Source organism: Brachycentrus maculatus, unplaced genomic scaffold, assembly GCF_059751285.1.
Source record: "Brachycentrus maculatus isolate JH-2025_06_01 unplaced genomic scaffold, ASM5975128v1 h1tg000065l, whole genome shotgun sequence".
NCBI classification, from domain to species: Eukaryota; Metazoa; Arthropoda; class Insecta; order Trichoptera; family Brachycentridae; genus Brachycentrus; species Brachycentrus maculatus.
In genome coordinates, this window is record NW_028280819.1 from 2054876 (window position 1) to 2075971 (window position 21096).

A 21096-nucleotide genomic window follows, 5' to 3' on the forward strand; every position below is an offset into this window, starting at 1 on the left:
TGGGATAAAATAATAAATAGTTTTTTTACTACCGAACTCTTTGTATGAAAAAAATACGAACACTTTCAAATCAAGATAAAAAACAAAAAAACAATGGAGCAATATTAATGTTATGTATTAATAATATCAATTTTCATTATTTTTATGGTAGAAATTTTATCCTATTGCATCAAAAGTGATGAAAAAAGCGAATAATTAACACGAAAATCGCGATATTCAAATTAATTTAAATATAAATATAGCACAGGATCAGGAAGATTATACAATCTTCCACGGACGTATTTATTTTTCAATAGTTGCCTAGAAAAATTCTAACAAGAATTAAATACCGACATTCTGTCTAATATTAATAGATATACGCATTCTATTGGATTGTGGAATTTTTAGCTATTTATGACGTCATCACTTTTCGATGGAAAAACGCTTCCTCGTCTTCGTTCTTGGCGGTACTGAGAAGCAAAACTTGACGCTGATTCGTCGCCGTGTTGGTACGAGACTCGAGTGGATATTTCATTAATTAATCGACGAATCTCGGATGCTGGTTGGGAATACCTAAATTACTATTTATGATTACTTTATGTATACTTTTTTTCTTCATTCGGATGACTTTACACTATACAACCAACACACCACATCACCACACATTGTTTTTGTTTAAATCTTAATATCTATAACCACCATTCATTAGGTGAACTACGACACACTTTTAACATGATAAAAATATTAGAGATTGTATAATGATATGTATTGTCTAAATTTGTGCGCCGACAATTTTTTGTTGATATAGTTCTTTATTTGACCAGTTTTTCTTTTGGAGTTCATTTTAATGCTTAACATATATTTCTAATCGACATAACCGCACCGTTAAATGTACACCAAAAGAATTCTGCTCGCAATAAAGGTGTTGAATTATTGTCACGTATGATGTGTGACCAAACCTAATTTTTCATTCCGATGTCGGCGCATACGAACACACCCATTCCAGTTTACAATGTGTCCCCGATCACACAAATTTATTTATTATATTTTTCTATTACTTGGATATATGTATATTGCATCCGTCGCTTTGCCGTTGTGCGTGTGTGATGTGTGTTAGAACTGTACTATTATGTGCAGGGATTTTCATCAAGGATAACTTCCGAATATTAAGTTTCATCCGGTTTTCATTACTTTTCTATTGTGATCATGAAGTTTCTCCAGTTGTAGGCAACCTGAGATTTGATTTGATGTATGACATACAAAAATAAAATAGTTATGTTTAGACATTTCAATCAATTTTAGTACTAAAGATATTGTTATAATTTATTTTTTACTGAGCAATATTGTTCCAATATGGTCCCTTTCCGCACCCGGGTGGTCTATGGGACACCGCATCGGATCGATGCGGTGTTAACTTTATCCATTATTACGTACGATGGCACTGGAATGGTCATCCATTCCTGCGCTCTAGATTCTTGGATATAGGAGTAAAACATGTTAGATGGGATCAGATGACATAAGTGAAGGATATTGATGCTGTTTTAAAAGAAAGGGGGGGAAGAGAAATAGTAGAGGAAAAAGGGTATAGCAGCTACGGGTAGGGCACTCGGGTTTTCATACCCTTACTCATACTAGCTTGTGTAATTTGTACACTGCTAATATGTATCCCTCGAGGATATTGCTATCTGTCTTGCCTCGCTTACATTCTGGTATTTTTAAGCTGTCTTCAGATTTAACCAAACATACCAGCGATTGAAGTTATTTGGCACAAATCTTATTACGTCTCAATGATTTGTGATGGGCAGACTTAATTTGGCTCAGTTTACTAACACGCTGTGGGAGAACATAGTTGCACCACTTATTATTATTATAAATAAGTATACACGGCGATCTGGAACCTTCGCGCGTATGGTTGCCCAGCAATGCTCTCGCGATGGGCACCTTAGTAGCCTTCCTGCTATTCGAGCGTTCGTGTGTCGTGTACCTTACTGTGGACTAGTTGAAACTGTTGTCCATTGTCGATATATTTACAAGTCTTCCGAATATAACTTGTTGCTATCAAAATAAAACAGTGTTTTGGGTTATTTTGGTCTCGTTTCTAGTGGTATTCCGCGAAGTTTACTAAATACCGATCTGCGCGTTCAGTTATGTTTTAGACGCTTCTTATGGTGATATTCCCAAGACAAACATATAAAGGATTTTCATTTGAAAAGTAAAAAGATTTAGAGAATATTTTCCCTCGTTTGGCCTGAAGCTAGTCCAATGTGAAGACAGTGCTGCCACCTGGAGCGAGACAGTTGGCGGCAGAGCGGATGGTGTAATCAGCTTTGCACGTAGTGTGCGCCTTTTCGCACTTGATCGCGGCGCGAGCACGCGCGGGGCTATTTCCGTCGGTGAAGTATCGGCAGGAGATCGCGGAGACAGAAATACCCAGCCCGTCGGGGCGGCCGCCGCTTCTGCCGTACAGTGTCTACGCGCCCGCGGCCTGGCGGGACCGCCGCCCCGAGACCATTGCGAACGTCAACAATGATATTTCACCTGTCGTACACTGTCCACTGATCATCCCTTTCCGCTTCCACGATGACTCGATCTTCCCGGCTCTAATCTAGCCAGCGTTGTTCTGTGACAATCCACCGGTGTGAAGTGTTCCCGTCCGGCGAGATGGCCACCGAGTGCTACTGCGACAGCGCGTCCTCGCGCCGAGACGACGTCCCGGTCGTCCCGGTCGTCCCTCGTCGCGAGCCCCCGAGGAACTTGCTGTTCTCGTGCCCTCCGCCGCAGCTCGTGGACCTCGTCATCATCCCCCAGGTCCGGTCGCTCTCTCTGGCCGCCGAACACGACACAAACAATAACACGGACAAGACGAACGGTGGACAAACAATTTTTCCGAGTGTAAATTTTACGCTTCGTCACGACGCTGTTCCGTTTAGCCCCGCCTACAATTTAAACAAGAGTGACGAATGCTTTCCTCGTGATATTTTGAACTGTCAGGTCCAGACACCTTGCGCTTTCTCGGCTTGCGGAGTTGGATTATCTCCCTCTTTGGTCGATAGTTCGGCTCTTTCGGCAAATTATACGGATCCTTTAAATAAATTTTTATCGCCGAAAGAAGTGAAAATGAAAAATACTCAGATTCCTTTGGCGGACAATGTTAGTGCGGATCAAAGTTTGAATATGCGCAGAACCCTACATTCTGAGCCGGACTTTACGAAAATGGACGCTAACTTCTACGATAATTCGAATGAGAAAGGTTCGTCTTGGCCATCGCTACCGTTAGTCTTAGATAATCCGTTCTACGATTGTTCGACGATAACATCGGATCCTAGTGTTGCTAATGACCAAATTGTGTTTCCGGAAAAATTTTTAGATCTAGAAAATAATTCAGTTTCCCCATACGCCTATGTGGAAGAAGATGGCGGAATACTGGAAGATACTAGTCCGATGCAATACTACTACGGAAGTGCCACGTTGGTCGAGACGGATCCGTGGGCGCCGATAGTGCAAACCGCGTGTCATCCCGAGACTTCGGAACGTTTACCCGTCAGTGACCCCGACCAAACATTCGCCGACATTCAGACTTTTCCTTATGTCCCTCTCGACAATTTGAACGATTGCTTGTACGCCGACTACGCCGCTAATGTCGAAGATATTCCGTACGTCAACGTAGAAAAAAACAATTCTCCATTCGCTTTGGACTACTTCGACACGGTCACGGAACTGGAGCAGTGCTCGAACAGCCTGTCTCCTTACCTGGAAGACGAAAAGTCCCAAGTGGCCGGTAGCATCGTGGACGATGCCAGCTACGTCACTCCTCTCAACTCCGGAGAGTCGGATACCTCGTCTCCGACCAAGGACCTGCGAGAACTGATCGACTTCACCAAGGACGGCACGAGCGTGGAAAGCTCTTGCTCTCGCAGAGAAGTCAGTCCGGAGCCTCCTTCGAGCTACTCCGTGGACTGCGATCAGTCGTCCTTGCACGTGCCGACCTTCAGCATCAACGAGGACTTGGGAAGAGGTTCTCTGGAACCGATAAAGCCGTCGGAGTTCTGCATTCCCGCGAACTCGGGAGAGGAGTACGGTATCCCGGGAAACGTGGAAGTGGCCCAGGAAGCGAAGGAAGAGCTGCGAGCCACGGTGGAGGAAAGCGAGCCCGGCAAGAAGTGGAACTGGCCCCGCTGCCCCGGGGGGCGCGGCTCCGAGGGGGCGGCGCACCAAATCAGGGTGCTCGACCCCGAGGGGAACACCGTGGGGCTCGAGGAGTGCACCCCGGTGGGGCCCGACGCCGACGAGGAGGACGACCCGCCGCAGCAGGAGCAAGAGGTCTGGAATTGTGACGCGCGTTTGTAACGTAATGTTTTCTCCTGTGCGGTTCTTTTCTAAATACACCTCCGCGGATTTTTCGGACAACGCTCTTCTTTGTTCTCGACAAGAAGTGTGACGATATTTTAAATATGAAACGAAAATTACATTTTGGTTGTATTTAAAATAGAATCCGTATGTTTCGTTGCTTTATTCAGATGTCATCTGCTGCTTTTATAATATAATTTCGTCCTCTCGGCATATATTTTTAGTATTCAAACTTATATTTGGACTGTTGTTTTTCTTCCGAAATTCCGCCTTTCAAGTGATATTAAAAAAATATAGATATCTTTATATATTACAGTATCTACTCAATGAATTAGGGCCACGCAGAATTTCGCGCAATTTCTCAATTCAAACAGGAATAACTCAGAGAAAACCTTGAATAAAACAACATTGAATTTTATTTACACATGAACACTTTATTACGCTTAAATTATGCATATATTTTCATATAAATATAGTTAGTATTTAGTATTTCCATCTTTGGCAGAAATAACTGCCTCAATTCTTTTTGGCATACTTAAAATGCACTGTTTTATCATGTTTTTTATTTCTTCGTCTTCTGATCAAATTTTTTGAATATTTTTTTTTAGACAGTCTACTGTCGGATTTGGAAATGAGTATACCTTATTTTTTAACATGCTCCATACGTTTTCTATAGGATTAAGGTCCGGAGAATTTCCAGGCCAGGGGAGCAAAGGCAGATTTTTGTTAGACAAAATTTTTATTATTGATTTAGCCCGGTGGCAAGGTGCCCCATCCTGCAAGGTGTATGGACCTTCTGTTGGGTCGAGTGTATGGTAGAAGGGCAATGAAATTCGTTCGAGGACCTGATGATAGGAATTTTGGTTCATTGTTCCTTCCACGAAAAACAACGGCCCAGGTAAATTGTTAATAATACATGACCATATCATTGTTGCAGGGGGGTGTTTGATAACTTTTACCGCACAGGCCTCATTGTAACGTTCCATTGGTGTTTTCCTGACGAATCGACGGCTCTCTGTCACGGCTTCTAACCGGCACTCATCACTAAAGATGACCTGAAAAATAATGAAAATTTAAGTTTAATTCAAATATATAAGTTTATTTACTAAAATGATATGTTGAAAATTCAATTTAAATAAATACCTTTTTCCAATCATCTACCGAGTAATTTCGATGTAGCCTGGCCCATTTTAATCGATCCGCTTTCATTCGTGGTGTCAATTTTGGTACTTTTACAGGGCGCCTGCATTTCAGATTTACTTCGTAAAGACGTCGCCTCAGTGTTGATACCGATATATTTATACCCTCTTCTTCCAATTTTATTTTTAATGTTTTTGCTGATGCACTACGGTTTTCTAAGGCACTTTGAAAGATTTTTCGATCAGTCCTCGGTGTTGTTTTTCTAATCCTACGACAGTTCTTTCGCCGATTGCTGGTGGCGGGTGACTGATTTTTTATTGATTTTGAAATTCTGTCCACTGTTTGACGAGAAACGTTTTCTTTTTTTGAAATTTCTCTATTAGATAGTATTCCTAATTTCAGTAGCACTATAACACTAGACTTTTTTTCCTCAGAAATGTCTTTACTTTTTCCCATTTTGTCCTTTTCAAAAAAAACACTTGTGTTTACAATTTTTTTTTATACTTTACGAACTAAAATTAAAAATTAATTTTTTTTCACAAGACACGATAACTATATAACCTCTCTAAACAAAACAACAACCAGAACTCAAGAAACTTCACTAATAAATGAGATAGGACTATTTTTTGAACTTTCAACTATCTGTCTACCTGGGCTAATTAGGGACCTTTCTCAGAAAAAGGGTTTAAAATTTTGTAAAGGCTTAAATAATCCAGGTATATTTTACATATTATTGAAGGTAATATACATGATATTAGATGTCAATAGAAAACTTAAAGTATTTATGTAAAATAAATATAATAATCCAAAGGATTTCAGAGTATTCATAAAAATAATGGGTGGCCCTAATTCATTGAGTAGATACTGTATATTGTCGCGATAAAGTGATACGTGGTTATAAAATATAATTGAGGAAAATAAAGTTTTTAATTAAAATTATATTAAATGAAAAAAAAGCACAAGTGTTGTGACATTTGAGTAAGGTAACTTTGTTTGTTTTATTTATTTATTTATTTCTCTTTAAATTACTGCAACGGAAGAAACAATCAAACATTCGCCATAATTTATTTATACGATCTCTTTTTACAATTCTTGTAATTTAAGTAACTCGTGATTACATTCATTGGATGCGTTTGTAAATTTAATATGCTTTGGGTTTTTTAAAACAGAAGTATTTTTTTTCTTCTTTCTGCTAAGTATCGTCAAACTTTGATTCAATAGCAGTTTGCCAACGGGTTCTTTAATTAGTTTCATTAAATGTTTTACAACGGAAATTACAGATGAGAATCTACAAATAATACATTGCCTATTTATACAAAAATCGAACGAATATAGCAAACCAAAAAATATAAAACTTATTTTATTAATTGTTTCGGCATTAACTTTGTGGTAAGACATGTTACAATGATTAAAGAAAACACTTGTTTTTATACCACTTGAGTTTTATTAAAGACTACTAGTTTCAGAAGCTAAGCTTCCACCATTCAGGTGTGATGGAAGTTTAGCTTCTGAAACTAGTAGTCTTTAATAAAACTCAAGTAGTATAAAAACAAGTGTTTTCTCTTTAACCATTGAAATATAAAACTAAAGAAAGACGATTTATTTTTACATAAAAGTAAAATTTGATTTCCGTTGGTTTCACGATACTATCAATATGGACGCGTATAATCAGTTATTTTGGGTAGCCGATATCGACGGCACACGTTAGGAAAGAGACGTTTGGAAGATTTCCACGCATTTGGCAATACCCTCCCGCCTCCTGGCCTTCGGCGCTTGGCACCTTGCTGCTCGTTACGGGCTGGTCTCCCCTACGGGAGGAATGGATGCACAAATTTGCACCCGCATCTTTGCCCTCATTAACGTCGACACGTCACGCTCTCGGCGGTATGCGTCTCGCGTGTATGAGACAAGGGTCGTTCGGATTCTTGTGATGCGTTTATATACGGCACATTGTTTCGGCGATTACATTTTGTGTGAATCTCATTCGCAGATTTATCGATTCGCCGATTCATTGATTCAAGAACGACTGAAAGATCTCTTGACGCCTTGTCAGCTGTTGTCAATAAGATTTATGGTATTTTATTAAATCTTAAAGCCGAGCCTTATAAAAATCTAAGGCTTAGGTGCACCTCGCAAGGCGAAACAGCGATCACAAAATTATAATAATATGAATAAATGAAGTTAATTAATAATAACAATTCAATCAATGATATAGATATATACTAAACCATACCATTGACAATTCGTTTGAAAAATATATATTCACTGTATTCAATCGGGATTGTACGAAATATTCCGCATTTTTGTTAGACGTGTAGCTGTTACTTTTTCGGTAATTGATTTTTACGAAAAAGTACAATTGGGATGTTATTCGTTAATTTTTCTCGGTTGACCGTTTTATTTCTTTCCAGCTTAAATTTTAGAAAGCAATGTGTTAAATATATCAGGAGCTATACGCGATACGCGACCAAATTTATGCACCGGTTGGCGCGATTAGCGTTAAATGATCGAATCCAAAAACCGAATTGAGTAACGGCTTGTAGTGTACTAATTTCTGGTGTACAGATGATGGTGGTGCGTCATCCACCCAAACATTTGACCAGACACAGATCCCCGTGCTAGGGGAAGGGGAACCTTGATCGGAACATTCTTCTGTTGGCATTCATTTTGCGCTATTTTCGTCCGTATCCATCCTCCGTTTAGCAGCACCACGCCTCGTGTTGGACTGTTTAGAATTTTTTTCATATCCCAATGTTTCTCTTCCAATCCGTTGTCATTGTATTCGTATTGAGAAAACATTTCCGTATTATATCGTGTTGGAAACAATCACGAAACTGAATAACACGTGCTTCGATTTTGTCGAGAAAATCAGAAAACAATGAGATGCTTTGTTAAACGGGTTATTTCAAAAATATTTTTTGGCAGTAATTCTCTCCTTGTAGATGTCATCAGTTTGTTTTTGCAATTTTTTTAGGTAGGTTCGTAGGTACCTTTGACTTGTTGTAATTCAGAAACGGTTCTGTAAATAATGTCGATAATTATTTATCATTTTACAGAAGGAAGGATTAAAATGCATTAATCGTGGTTTCGTGTTATGCAGATCCCAACCAGTTTTATATTAGATAATCACGTTTTGGACGGCACGATTCTAATCGTCGCTGCTTAGTTTCATCACGGCTTCAATGTAACAATTCAAATTAGATAATTTTATGTATATATTTCAAGACGTTTCTTGCTGTAGTCGGCTATTTAAATAATCGCCCTGAAATCTCACATATACTAGATTCAGCGTATAGGTAGGAAATATATAACACTCTTCTTATCATTCATCATCGTTCACTTTGTGTAATACCACTTTAATTTTTTGAAGTGGTATTGCACGAAGTGAACGATGTATGACAAGGAAAGTGTTAAATTACCATACCACAAAGTTAATAATGCTTTTAATATACAAAGTATAGGAAATATACAGCCTGCATTCAACAATAATATTTCAGGATAAAAACATGTAATACGCAAAACATGAAATGTTAAAAATATATACGACTAGAAATTTTATTAAATTAGTACTTATTTCAATAATTCGTACATTCCTTTGTAATATTATGAAGTTATTAGAAAAAAGCTTATTTGCAATTCTAAATTAATGCTTTCAATGTATACATAAACAATGATAAAAATAATACGAACATGTACAATACATGTCCTTAATAAATTGAATTATGTTTGATTTTTTTTTATTTGGTCGATTGGGACGTACAAGAGTTTTTTCGTATGTTGGATATCGTGCGTTTTCACTTCTGTGATGAACAGAAATAAATTTCGTATATTTTGATCATCGGCCGCAAGGTTATACGCGCATCACTCGTGTATCATAGGAAAATCTTCAGGACAGAGTCGGTATGGCTTGTCTAAAAATATAAGAATTAATTTTAGGCACTGGTGTAATTTATCAATATTAATAAGGTGTATTATTTATTTGTTTAAATAAATACTTATATTAATCGTGAAACAAAGCTAGTCGTGTCGTACTACGGTCAAACGACTCAAATTCCAATACCAATGATAACTCAACATAATTTTTTAATGGAATTGTAAAAAAATGTTGTGCTAGATTTTTTATCTGCATATAATTTTACTTGCTGTAGCTCAGCCTGGTCAAATGGAAAAGAAAGAAAATAGCAAGCAATTCTTATATGTATAATTTCATCACATCTGTGTTGCAATGAAAATGTCTAAATAAAAATTACGAAACAAACATGCATTCGAAAACATATCAAAGCTAACAAGAGGCACGCTGTCCGCCATTAGCAATGTTTGCAATATTGCGTGTGTTGCTGTTACGTTCATTGCCGTCAAAAAACATTAAAAAAAAATCTGCCTCAGGTAAAAACGCCCGTTACATTGAGCATTAGAACAAACTAACATTTGTGTTAGATTTTTATTTATATTTATAAGTATGGCTTACTCAGAGACTTTTTAAAGGTATCTTTAATTCTCTCGTATTCTGACGAATAATGTATAAAAATAATAATTAATATGAAAAACAATATAGCTTTTATATCAATAATTTTTCTTTACCCGTCCGCTTTAACTTAAACCAAACAAAACGGTTCTTTCCGTGATTAATTGTCTCCCACGTAATTGCACGTTGTAGGCATTCGGCATGTATCGCGGGAAGAATAAACAATCCTACGCGTATTCACCCGTTGCGGGTCCGCCTCTGCTCCGGGGATCGACGCCAAGAATGCGGCGTCGGTTTTCCCGGTCACCTGACGTCGCGACGTGCTCCCGTCCGCCGATAGATGGCGCTACGCGCACGACTCGGCCGATTTGACGATGATCGTACGAACTCCGAACGATTCGTTGTATTTTGTATGGATTATTGAAGATTACACTTGCAAACACTTATTAAAAATAATACATACTTTTGAGTGTTATTTTTCTACTATACATAAAGAAAAAGATACTGTAAATTTACATTACCTTGTAAATTTACAAAGAAAATTGTTCCTCGTTTTTGTCTCTTTTTGGACATTAAGTCACCGTGACGATTGTTTGCTAGGAACTTATGGGAAATAAGATGCGTGGATATATTAAAAAAAAAAAAACAAAAAATTGTCAGTTAGAAAATTATTCATACTTATTAATAAAAAAATTAAATAATTAATTCCATAAAAAATTCCATTTTCATATGGCGTTTTCGTGATTATCATCGTTTCTATTTTTCCCTTTGTTACATTGTTAATCATATTGTATTATTTTTAATCAAATTTCATAATAATAATTTTGTATAATTTATATAGCACCATTTTCGTAAAATACTACCTGAATACTATATAAACGTTGAATTTTAATATTTATAACGTAGATGCTGTTTATATCTAAATAAATCAAAATCCAAAATCTCTATGTAAAATATTCTTGCACCTAGCATATAATCCTGATATAACACTGGTCCAAGAATGAATAATATCCTGATGAAATCATAATTCAGTCGCCTTACATTCAGCCGTGTTAAAATTATTTTATATGACAAGCCATTTAACTCGCAGTCACCTTCGTGGTATTTTATTGAATCGTGTGTTTACCGCTGAATTGCGAAACCATTTTCACGTGTTTCGCTGCGACGACCGCAACTTGAACGTTATTGACTTGTCTAGTGTAAAGTCATTGTATATTTTAATATTTACGAGCGCGGAGCGCTTTCACAACACTTGAAACTATTGATACCGATTCCTGTGGCACGTGCTTCCGTCTTGGCACCGCTCTACCATAAAATTATTTAACGACATATTGATGATTAAACTCTTGGGTTTTCGATCTGTTCGAAGGGTCATTTTGATTTGATACCCTTATATTTTACTTTTGGTCGCGGTAATGCTAGCATGTCACCAAATCTTTCGTTTAAAAGATGATTTTAACGATCAGTCGAGTTTTAAAAGCTTATATTGATGATTAAACTCTCAGTTTTGGAGCTGTTCGAATGATACAATGATCTGAAATCATTTGTCGCAGTAATCCTAACATGTCACCAAATCTATCTTACGTGAAAAAGATGATTTTATGGTCAGTCGAAATTCTTTTGCTTTAAACTTTTGACAGAATATACAAGAATTAGAATTTGAGTAGTGTGGTTGTCAATAATGGGTAGAATTGGTGAATGTTACACGTGTGTAAAGTGATCACTCAAACAAGCCTATGACGGTCGTCAGCCCCGTAAATGCCCAGACTTCCATATTCTTCTTCATCTTTGATGAGATGTCAAAAAATAATAAGAATATACAAGGTTTTGTTTTTTCCTTTTTTTTTAATTTTCTTATTATTCTCATTTTTTAACAAATGCTTGCAATAGAATAGATTACAATTAGTTGTTTGATCTGTATTTTATTTGGGAATCTCACAGAACAGTAACAAGTCATTCACATAAACCAGTATCACAAAATGAATACTTGTATTTGTGAAAATACCTGAATATAAGAGGAAAAGGGAAAAACTGAAAGATCGTAGTCCAAGTCAAATATAAACAGATTGAAGTAAAATTATATTTATGATGCGAATGTTGTTTGTGATAGAAGCAGAGGAAGACCGAGGAATATTTGGCATGATCAAGTATTTCAAATGCTTAAAATTGAAAGGTCAGGAATTTGAATAATCGGCGGGTATTTATGAGAATTTGCATGAATATGGTAGAGACGAAGATTGTTTGCAAAGACAGATCGGTGTGGCGTTCTGTTCTCTCTGCTGTGATGGTTAGTTAGTTAGTTAGTTTTGGTGTAAAATTGTCGCGTTACATAAAGCTAGCCATCCCCAATGCGAAGGTGTTTGCGACATTAGTGAGATTACCGCCGTCCGGAAATATCTCCTGCTTTTTGTGACTGCTCCGAAGATCGACTCGCTTCGGTTTTTCAGAATAGCCGACACTTTACTCAGACCTATTTTCTATCTAGAGGTCATTTTACTCACTTCGCGTCAGTGTTGTCATCGGCGCTTTATTTATTCTAACGCTTTCACGTTACTGGAATAATCTGCTTCCTTTTCAACGTGAATTTTTGTCACATTTTAAGAAAAAAATCATTTGCCTGTGTGAAGAAGGCGATGAAGAGACATTGGACCATACCATATGTTCTTTGACTGCCCTCTCTACGATAGAGGCGAATTTCTTCGAGACATTACTGTAGAATGCAATACAATAAAAGTCTTCGACGTGAAATTTCAGTCATGAAAAATCAGCACTGAATGATTTAGATATTTATATAATTATCGTCAAATTCCTTAAGAAAAATAATAAAAATATTTTAAACAAACAAATCTATTAATATTTGCATTTATTTGTTTAAAACCTTTTTATTATTTTTCTTTAGGAATTTAACGAAATACCATGTTCACAACTTCTGAATGCCCCTTTTTAGTCTGCATAATGTAATTTGTGTGTATTTGTATGTATGCATACACATACACACGTATGTATGTTTGTATGTGTATGTGTCTATAAATGTATATGATTCACATCATAGTTACACTTAAGGGAACAATAATTTTTGTTCACTAAATTTTTATTCGTTTTCCTTAATTTCAGTTTAATTATTGTAAATTTTTTCCCCTCTCTTTTCTCATCTCGTTATATCCTTTTTGTATTTTGTTTGTAAGAGCCAAATATCTGGCAAACTACTTTTTCTTTTGTTGAATCTCTTTGTTGGCGTTCATTGAATTTTAAATTTCACCCGCAAAATGGGGTCGAGAATATTTATATTCCGATCCAAGCGTCGGGACCGGCTCGCATCCTTTTGAAATACATTTAATTACTTGTTAAATACACATACGATAATTAGATTTTTTAGGTTAAATTATTTAGAATGATTCGGCATCGCGGAGATATAATACGCAGGGCAGAACGTGTAACGGAATCGATGGCGGCTTAATAACAACTTAATACCCGCGTATTCTAATGTTGGCGAGTCGGTGGGAAATATCTCGGCCACTTGCCAGCTGAAATGACCGCGGTGAGGCGCGGTGACGTACGAATCAGCGAGAACAACTCGTGTTATTTTCTCGCAGCGGCCCTTTTTCCGACCGCGGAAATGTGCAATTATACGTTTTGTCATAATTATTATTGTCAGCTTATATTTTTATATATTAAAATCAAACGCTGATTTGAGTCTACTTAGGTGTATATTTGGAGTCCTGGTTCCAACTCTAATGTATGGAAGTGAAACATGGTGTTGGCAAAAGAAGGATGAAAGTAGACTGAATGCAGTCGAATTGCGATCTCTCAGAAGAATGTGCGACAAAACGATGTATGATATATTTTCGAATAGTAAAATAAGGAAGGAATGCAAAGCTGAGATAAGCATTATCGATAAAATTAAGAAAGGGACTCAATGAAATTTGTTCGAAGCCGAGTAGTCCAAGTTGTGTGTGATTTAGTGAAAATTGTTTTCATATTCAATCCGCGACTGTAAACAAAATATCATTTGTCAATTGCAGCTGGAAATTTCTGTGGATACTAACTTTTTGTTCAACTACTGGTCGCCGTGTCAACGAACGAAAAACGTGCGGGGCGCTTCTTATTCCCGATAAACTTTTCATAATACGGACAAACGTCCGTAAAATACGTAAATTTACGTATTTCGTTTTATTTTCGTAACCTCCGGATTCTTTTAGTTTGCCAACGGTCGAATCTTTTATTAGTGTAGAATATGTTTCAGCTGTTTCTATTTATCAGGAGTTTGTTATATTTAGAAAGTGTTGTTTGTAAACACCCGTTACAGTATTGTTCCCCATACGTCACGTGTTGTCCTGCGCTGTACGCGAAAATGTACCCACGGGATGAAGGGTTTAAGTGTTTTCACCGTCTCGTTCTACGCGCTATTGATCTTGCTACCCTTTCTACTCATTCGAAATTCAAAGCAGTCGGATGTAGTGCGAATAGAAAAGGATTTATATCGCTGTGATACATTAAGGGTTGAATTTGTTTTTTATTTATTTTTGTTATAAATTATTTTTACGATAGATTTTCGCACTGGATTTGAGACTAGCGTCGGATACCGCCCACTGTTATCTGCTAATAACTTGTTCTAATGTTTTATCTTTCTATTTTCTGCGTTTTCCTTTACATATTACTTTTACTCAGGGCTTTTTTTTAAAAAAAAAGGTCCCTGCGTGTCAAGCTTTTTACTAAAAAAATATATTCAAATATTCGTTACAATACCATATTTTATCATTTTGACGAATTATATAAATGTAGATCATAATAACGTAAGCACGAACATTGTTTTGTCTAATTGATTTTGAAAATTAGAAGAAGAAAAATTATTCCTGAAAAAGGGTGCCGGAACGCCGTTCCACGCGTTACATGAAAAAACCCTGGTTTTATTTATTTTTGTCTTCTGCTTTTACATGGTTATCATAAAGAAAATCTTTGAATGTCATATTTCAAGTATACAAAAACATCATACATTAAATCAATCAAGCTCGATTGCTTTGTTACAACCGCTTCAATTGAACGAGTCAATTGGAGTCAATTTAATATTTTACAAGAGATCTGACAATGCTCAAGTCTTCAAGAACACTGTACATTATTTATTACCATAAATATTCAATCTATATTGTTTTTTAGTACGAAAATTAACGTCTCGCATATATTTTATAAACCCCTCTTTAATGATCTTTATAAAAATGTAATTACTATTCGTAATTGATCTTATGTAAGTTCATCTATTTTTACTATGTGAAAGTTAGTGGGCGTTTGTTAAAATAAATCAAATCCAGACTTTTCATTAATATAACCGTACATACTTTTATTTTATTTTATATAAATCAAAATAAACCTGGCACGTACCTCTCTATGCGTCAATTTCTCTAGTCATTTTTCATAGCGTCAGACATTTTGTACATTTCGGTTATAGTGCTGTTTCTGCGATCTTCATTTTTAAAGTGAAAAGTAATTTTCAAAGACAGTTTGATTTTTAACAGTACGTATATTATTCGGTATTATTACTAAGGCGGATGGATGCAATAAAACACGTGCTTATGCAATGAATATGCTACTCCACTAACGGATGTGCCGAAATGAATGTGCAACTTATATAGAGCATATGCATGACTACTTTCATGAAATCACTCAAAATGCTTCATACTTTATTTAAGGAAAATAGTTAGGGATCCATTTTGTTGGGGTTATTCATGCAAAATGTCCTACCATCTCCAACGCTGCTTGAAACCTCGTTGTTCTCTACATGTTCCTACCAATGAATCGCTAACATGCGCCTGTTGCACCACATCTCTAACGCCTGACTCGAGGATATATTATTACACAGTTTTACATAAAACAGATGATTTTTGTTCAAAACCTTAACTGTTGGTTTCGTTAACGATTTCACTGCGTATCGGAATTTCTCCACCGCCGCGAAAAGCAGTGACTCATCAATTTGGCTACATTTTCATTTTTCAATGCGTCATTTTGGAACATTTGACCACTGTGGGTTTTTATTTTAATCACCGCCGACTTCGCCAATTTATCAAGAAATAATTGGCCGGTGTTGTTACGTACAAAGGAACGCACCAGAAGAAAAAGCATCGATGTTATTTTACCAACCCTGTAATTTGATTACGAGCATTATGATGCATTGTTTTTGGTACAATTCAAATTACGATATAAAATCGTGGGCGAATTCTCTATGGGCCGTAATTCTGCTTTGTTACCACATTTTATAGCTCTTATGCAAAAAGAAAGAAAAACATTTCGGCTTATGAACACCCTTCGTTTTCGTAAGCACATTCAGATTTTTAAATAAAACAATTTTTTCAACTAACTATTATTTGTATATCTTATGGGTCGGTATTTCATTGGCTTTTTTTTCATCAATAATTTTGTTTTTACTCGAATGAATTTTATTTTTATACTCAGTACCTATACCTAATATCACTCAGGCTTTGCATCTTCTTTCGGATAAAAACGATAGATGTTTCATCTCAAGTTCAGACACCTATAATATTTATATATCTTCCGTAAGGTGAATAATCCAGTGTTTGATGGAATAAATCATTTAAAAAATGTTTAAACGATCTTCGTCGATCTATCTGAAGGGTCGGTTATATTCCTAGCTTCTTCGTTTAAATACAACGCACATTAATACATTTTTAATATAAAAATTTAAAAATCTAAATTTGTAATTTTATTTATTTAACGACCACATGTTCTTATCTCTCTATTATTAGAAAATCTTACGTAATGATTATTGATATTAACTTTCATATCGTAATTAAATTAGATTTACGTGGGATTTTATCGTCTGTAACGGTATCCGTCTCGTGGTCTGGTACTACATGTATTGCATAAAGCAGTGTTTACTTGTACAAATAATGGTATCGATATCTTCACAATTAAATATGATATTAGTGTGAAACGCCACATATTTCAACATGTTCATTAATCGGGAACATTTTATAAGGCACCTATACTAACGTCATAATGTCTTCGTTAGTTAGTATCACATCTGAATGTTACAAGTTAATGTCTTCGTTAGTTAGTATCACATCTGAATGTTACAAGTTAAAACAGCCTATTAAATTTGAGGCGCGTGGCAATTAATAATAATTTATATATTTGGTATATATATATTAGCTTTTGTTATGTGACATTTTACGTTTATACTATATTTTTTACATTATATTGTCCGCCTCCGTAGTGTAATGGTCAGCACGCTCGGCTACCGTTCTGGAGGTCCCGGGTTCGATTCCCAAGGGGGGTAAAATAAATATAAGTGATTTTTTCACTGTCATATTTATTCAATATTACCATGGACTGGTACCTGAAGCGGAGGGCTGACCTTTCAATCATGTGTAAACGATCAAGATAACACTGCGTTAATATGACACAGTGCCCTATGCACCATTGGGGTGCGGATAGGGGCTTTATTCATTATTATTATATTGCCGGAAGTAAATAAATACGTGCATCAAGCATTTTAATGCACTTCCTGTTGATGCAATTAAAGTAGTAACGTACAACTTAGCACTCGATATTTTATTTGTCATTAATAATTACCATTCGCTTACTTAAGACTATTTCTATAAACAAACCAGTGTTAGTACACGCTTTTATTAAATCATTAGTATATTACTTGAGCTATTTATAAAGATTGGTTTGACTCACTTTTTTTAAATATAAAATTTTTCACAGATGTAATTAATTAATTTATGCTATATACTGTACCCAGTAGAGATGTGCTGACCGGTTCGGGTTGCCCGACTAATCGGTCACTTTGCCGACTAATTCGCTGAATAGTCTGCTTAATGATTAACCGAATTATTTTTAATTGAATGAATCGTACGTGTATGTTCTACGCAAAGACAAGATTATTGATCAAGAAACATCTCTTTTTAAATGAAATAATCTCAATTAGCGAGTTGTGTAAACAAAACTATTCGCTTGTTTTCATATTTTGATTACAGCGCAAAAAAGGTTTTTTAGTTAGGCGAGTCAGTCGGTCGATAAGTCTCTTTAAAAAATGACCTACTAGTCAGCTAGCGGCCAAGCCAGTAATCGATGCATCTGTAGTATTCAGCTACCGATAAATGTAACAATGTAATACAACTCTCAGCCTCAACTGCTCCTCGATCTTTGATGTAAAGTGTCATTTTATCGTAGTTAGATTGCCGGTCACGTTTACTGCCCACCTGACGCCGAGACGCGACGTCTCCACAAACGGATCCTAATAAGGGACTATCCACTCGACAAGTGCGGCAAAAAAAAATGACCGTGTACGGTGCCCCGTTTAACTGTGATCTTGGCTTACAACGCGCATCTGCGTTTCTTTTAACCGAGCGCGTGGTCAAAGTGCAAGGTTCTCCGATGCGTTATTTTAGATCGCGGTCGCTATGTGGAGCAGAACAATCGAGCACATTAAACGAAGGTTTTTTTTATCGTGCATAACTATTCTTAATAATGTAGTTTCCTTGGCGATAAATTCATCAGTGTCTGGTTCGCTTATCGCGGATAACTTTTCACCCGTATACTGATTCCCGATAGCAACTAGAACTCTAGAACAGTGGTTCTTAACCGTGTTGGAGGTACCGAACCCCACTACATAGTTTCGTATGCGCGTTCACTTAACCCTTAATTGGAAAAATAAAATAAGATTTTTTCAAATTCAAAACATAGGTGCACACAATGAATAACACCATTAAAAACAAAGAACAAAACCACTTTAGCATGATTTTCGCATAAAAACAAAATAATGAATGTTTACTGCAAATCAGTGTGACTTGTGCTGTTGCCTTTCAGAGACCAGTTCAGAAATCGCTCACTCCCTTCAAGAACGTCATAAATCAAAAATCGTCAATTTTCAGTTGTGTATGTGTTCAGAATGCCCAGAAATTGTACTACTTCCTAGCAAAAGCGGCATATTTTTAACTTGATATTTATTCACTACAGAGCAGAAAGTGTTGTTTTTTCATTTTGAAGAAAAGGTATTGTTTAATTATTTTTTTAAATACACAAAATATTTTTCAAATGGAGAAAAAACCTTCAGGTTCTACCTGAAAATATCTGTTGCACAGTAAAAAGTTCAATAAGTGGCTTGATATATTTTTAATACTTTGTATTATATGTTTAAACTTTAAAAACGTTGTCCTGAAAAATCAAGTTTTTTTGATTTATGACATTCTTGAAAGGAGTGAGCGAAATGCGCGGCTTTAACTTACCATAGTTACAATTCGACTATTGGGCGGCTGTGTAGCCGTTAAATTATCACTTCTCTATTCTATGTGATTCTCCGATTTCGTAAATCACATTTGACGACACATTATGACAATAGATCTAGTACATTTGTTAACTTATTTGAAGTCTCATTCTAGTAAAAAAAAAATACGATTCGGAGGACGTGCATCGTTTTAGCGTTTGAGCTCTCGTATTATTTTTGTTGATAAATTGATATATGTATTCCTTTCAAATAATATATTAGATCAATTGGATAAATGAATATATCGGATATGAATAAGTCGGGTGTGTGTTTTGACCTCCGCCGAACCCGGGAGACTGACTCACCGAACCCAGGCTAAGAACCACTGCTCTAGACTTTTCGGACGAGATTTTACGATCTAGTAGCACCGTAGGGGTTTATATTTCAGACTAATATTATACCTCTACAATTTGTTTACATTTCCTAAACGTGTTACTCTGTGTTCATATTATGTAGCAGACCGCGCCGCATGCAAATGTTTACAATCTCACAAGATGTGAGAGGGGAGCCTTTATCAATGTTAGGTTTGGTTTTAAAGCCTCGTTTGTGGTCCATAGTAAATATGCTCTTGTAGATAGCTACTTACATACTTAAAAAATGTATCTTATGAGATGCACCGACTGTTAGTGTTAGTGAAGACGACTAGTGCAGTTTCATTTCTAGAATATGGAAGAATATGGAAGTCTGGGCATTTACTGGGCATACGTCACTTTACACACGTTTAACATTCACCAATTCTACCCATGATTGACAACCACACTACTCAAATTCTTGAAACCTCTAGATTTATTGATCAAACTCGAAACATACTATGCGAGAGATAGAGAGTTCATCATTTATGTTGAGATGTCAAAAATAAAGTGAAAAAATAACTCTCAATTGCAGATAATCCAGATTTGTGAACAAGTATTTGGTCATGTTGCACATTCATTTAATTTGTTTTGTTCTTGCCTGTAGAATGGACTTATCGGACTCATTATTTCAGTCTATCAGTTGCTTCCTTAAGTCATAGTCGGGACTCTTATCCCGCTACTCTGTGCATTTAAACTCTTTACATTTCATATATGGTATGGCATTACGTCGGCTTCACCGCAAATGACTGTCTGCTTGGCTAAAGTCGATTACCTCGGTACTAGTCAGTTCCGCGACCGGTGACCGGTGACCAGTGTTAGTCGATCATTGTGCCGAGTAACACGCGATGTTCACGATACTTCCCTTATCAGTAGCGGTTTGATTCAGTGTCTACAATCGTTAGTTAAAAACTGAACGCCCCGTCTGTGCGCGCCGATACTTTTGCGGAGTTCATCGTGAGCTTTGAATGTGCGCTTTGATGTGTTTGGCATTAGTAATTTCCGGAGTGCAGACAACGCAAAAAGCTGTTGAATTCGTAAACACGATACACGTGGACACGTGCCAATGTTCTTCGTATCGTACATCTTTTGTGGCGGAAATCGCCAGTAGTTTCTTTATTCGCAATCAAATGTTGATTCGCCAAAACCGCCAGTTTGTCTCTTTGTCGCGGTGCAGCATTATTCGTTCGTAATGAGCTTGTATGTGCGCTTCGGTTTATTTGCATTAGTAAACAATGGTTCCCGGAGTGCAGACAACGCAAAAAGCTGTTGAATTCGTGAACACAATACCCATTCGAGAGGACACGTGCCAATGTTCTTAGCTTTGCACACCTTTTGTGGCGGAAAATCGCCAGTAGCTTCTTTATTGTTGATGTTGATTCGTCAAAATTGCCACTTTGTCTCTCGGTCGCGTGTGCCGCAGTATTAATTCTTGTTCAGTATTACTTAGAAAAATATATTCAAAATATTTAGTGCGCATCATGTTATTTCCTTTTTGGTGTGTGCAGCGTATGTTGTATCTGTGGTCTGGACCG

The 21096-nt window shown here is 36.5% G+C and overlaps 1 protein-coding gene across 6 annotated transcripts in view; it reads left to right on the forward strand.

Moving 5' to 3' along the window:
- Window positions 1–1041: 1041 nt before the first annotated feature.
- The window catches only part of Doa (CDC like kinase darkener of apricot), a 40637-nt gene continuing 20582 nt past the window's right edge, over window positions 1042–21096 (forward strand). For all 6 annotated transcript variants that reach the window (XM_088256733.1, XM_088256729.1, XM_088256730.1 and 3 more), the window contains exon 1: window positions 1042–4299. In XM_088256733.1, the coding sequence (XP_088112859.1) occupies window positions 2641–4299 (1659 nt within the window). In that variant the 5' untranslated portion in view covers window positions 1042–2640. The remainder of the gene's footprint in view (window positions 4300–21096) is intronic.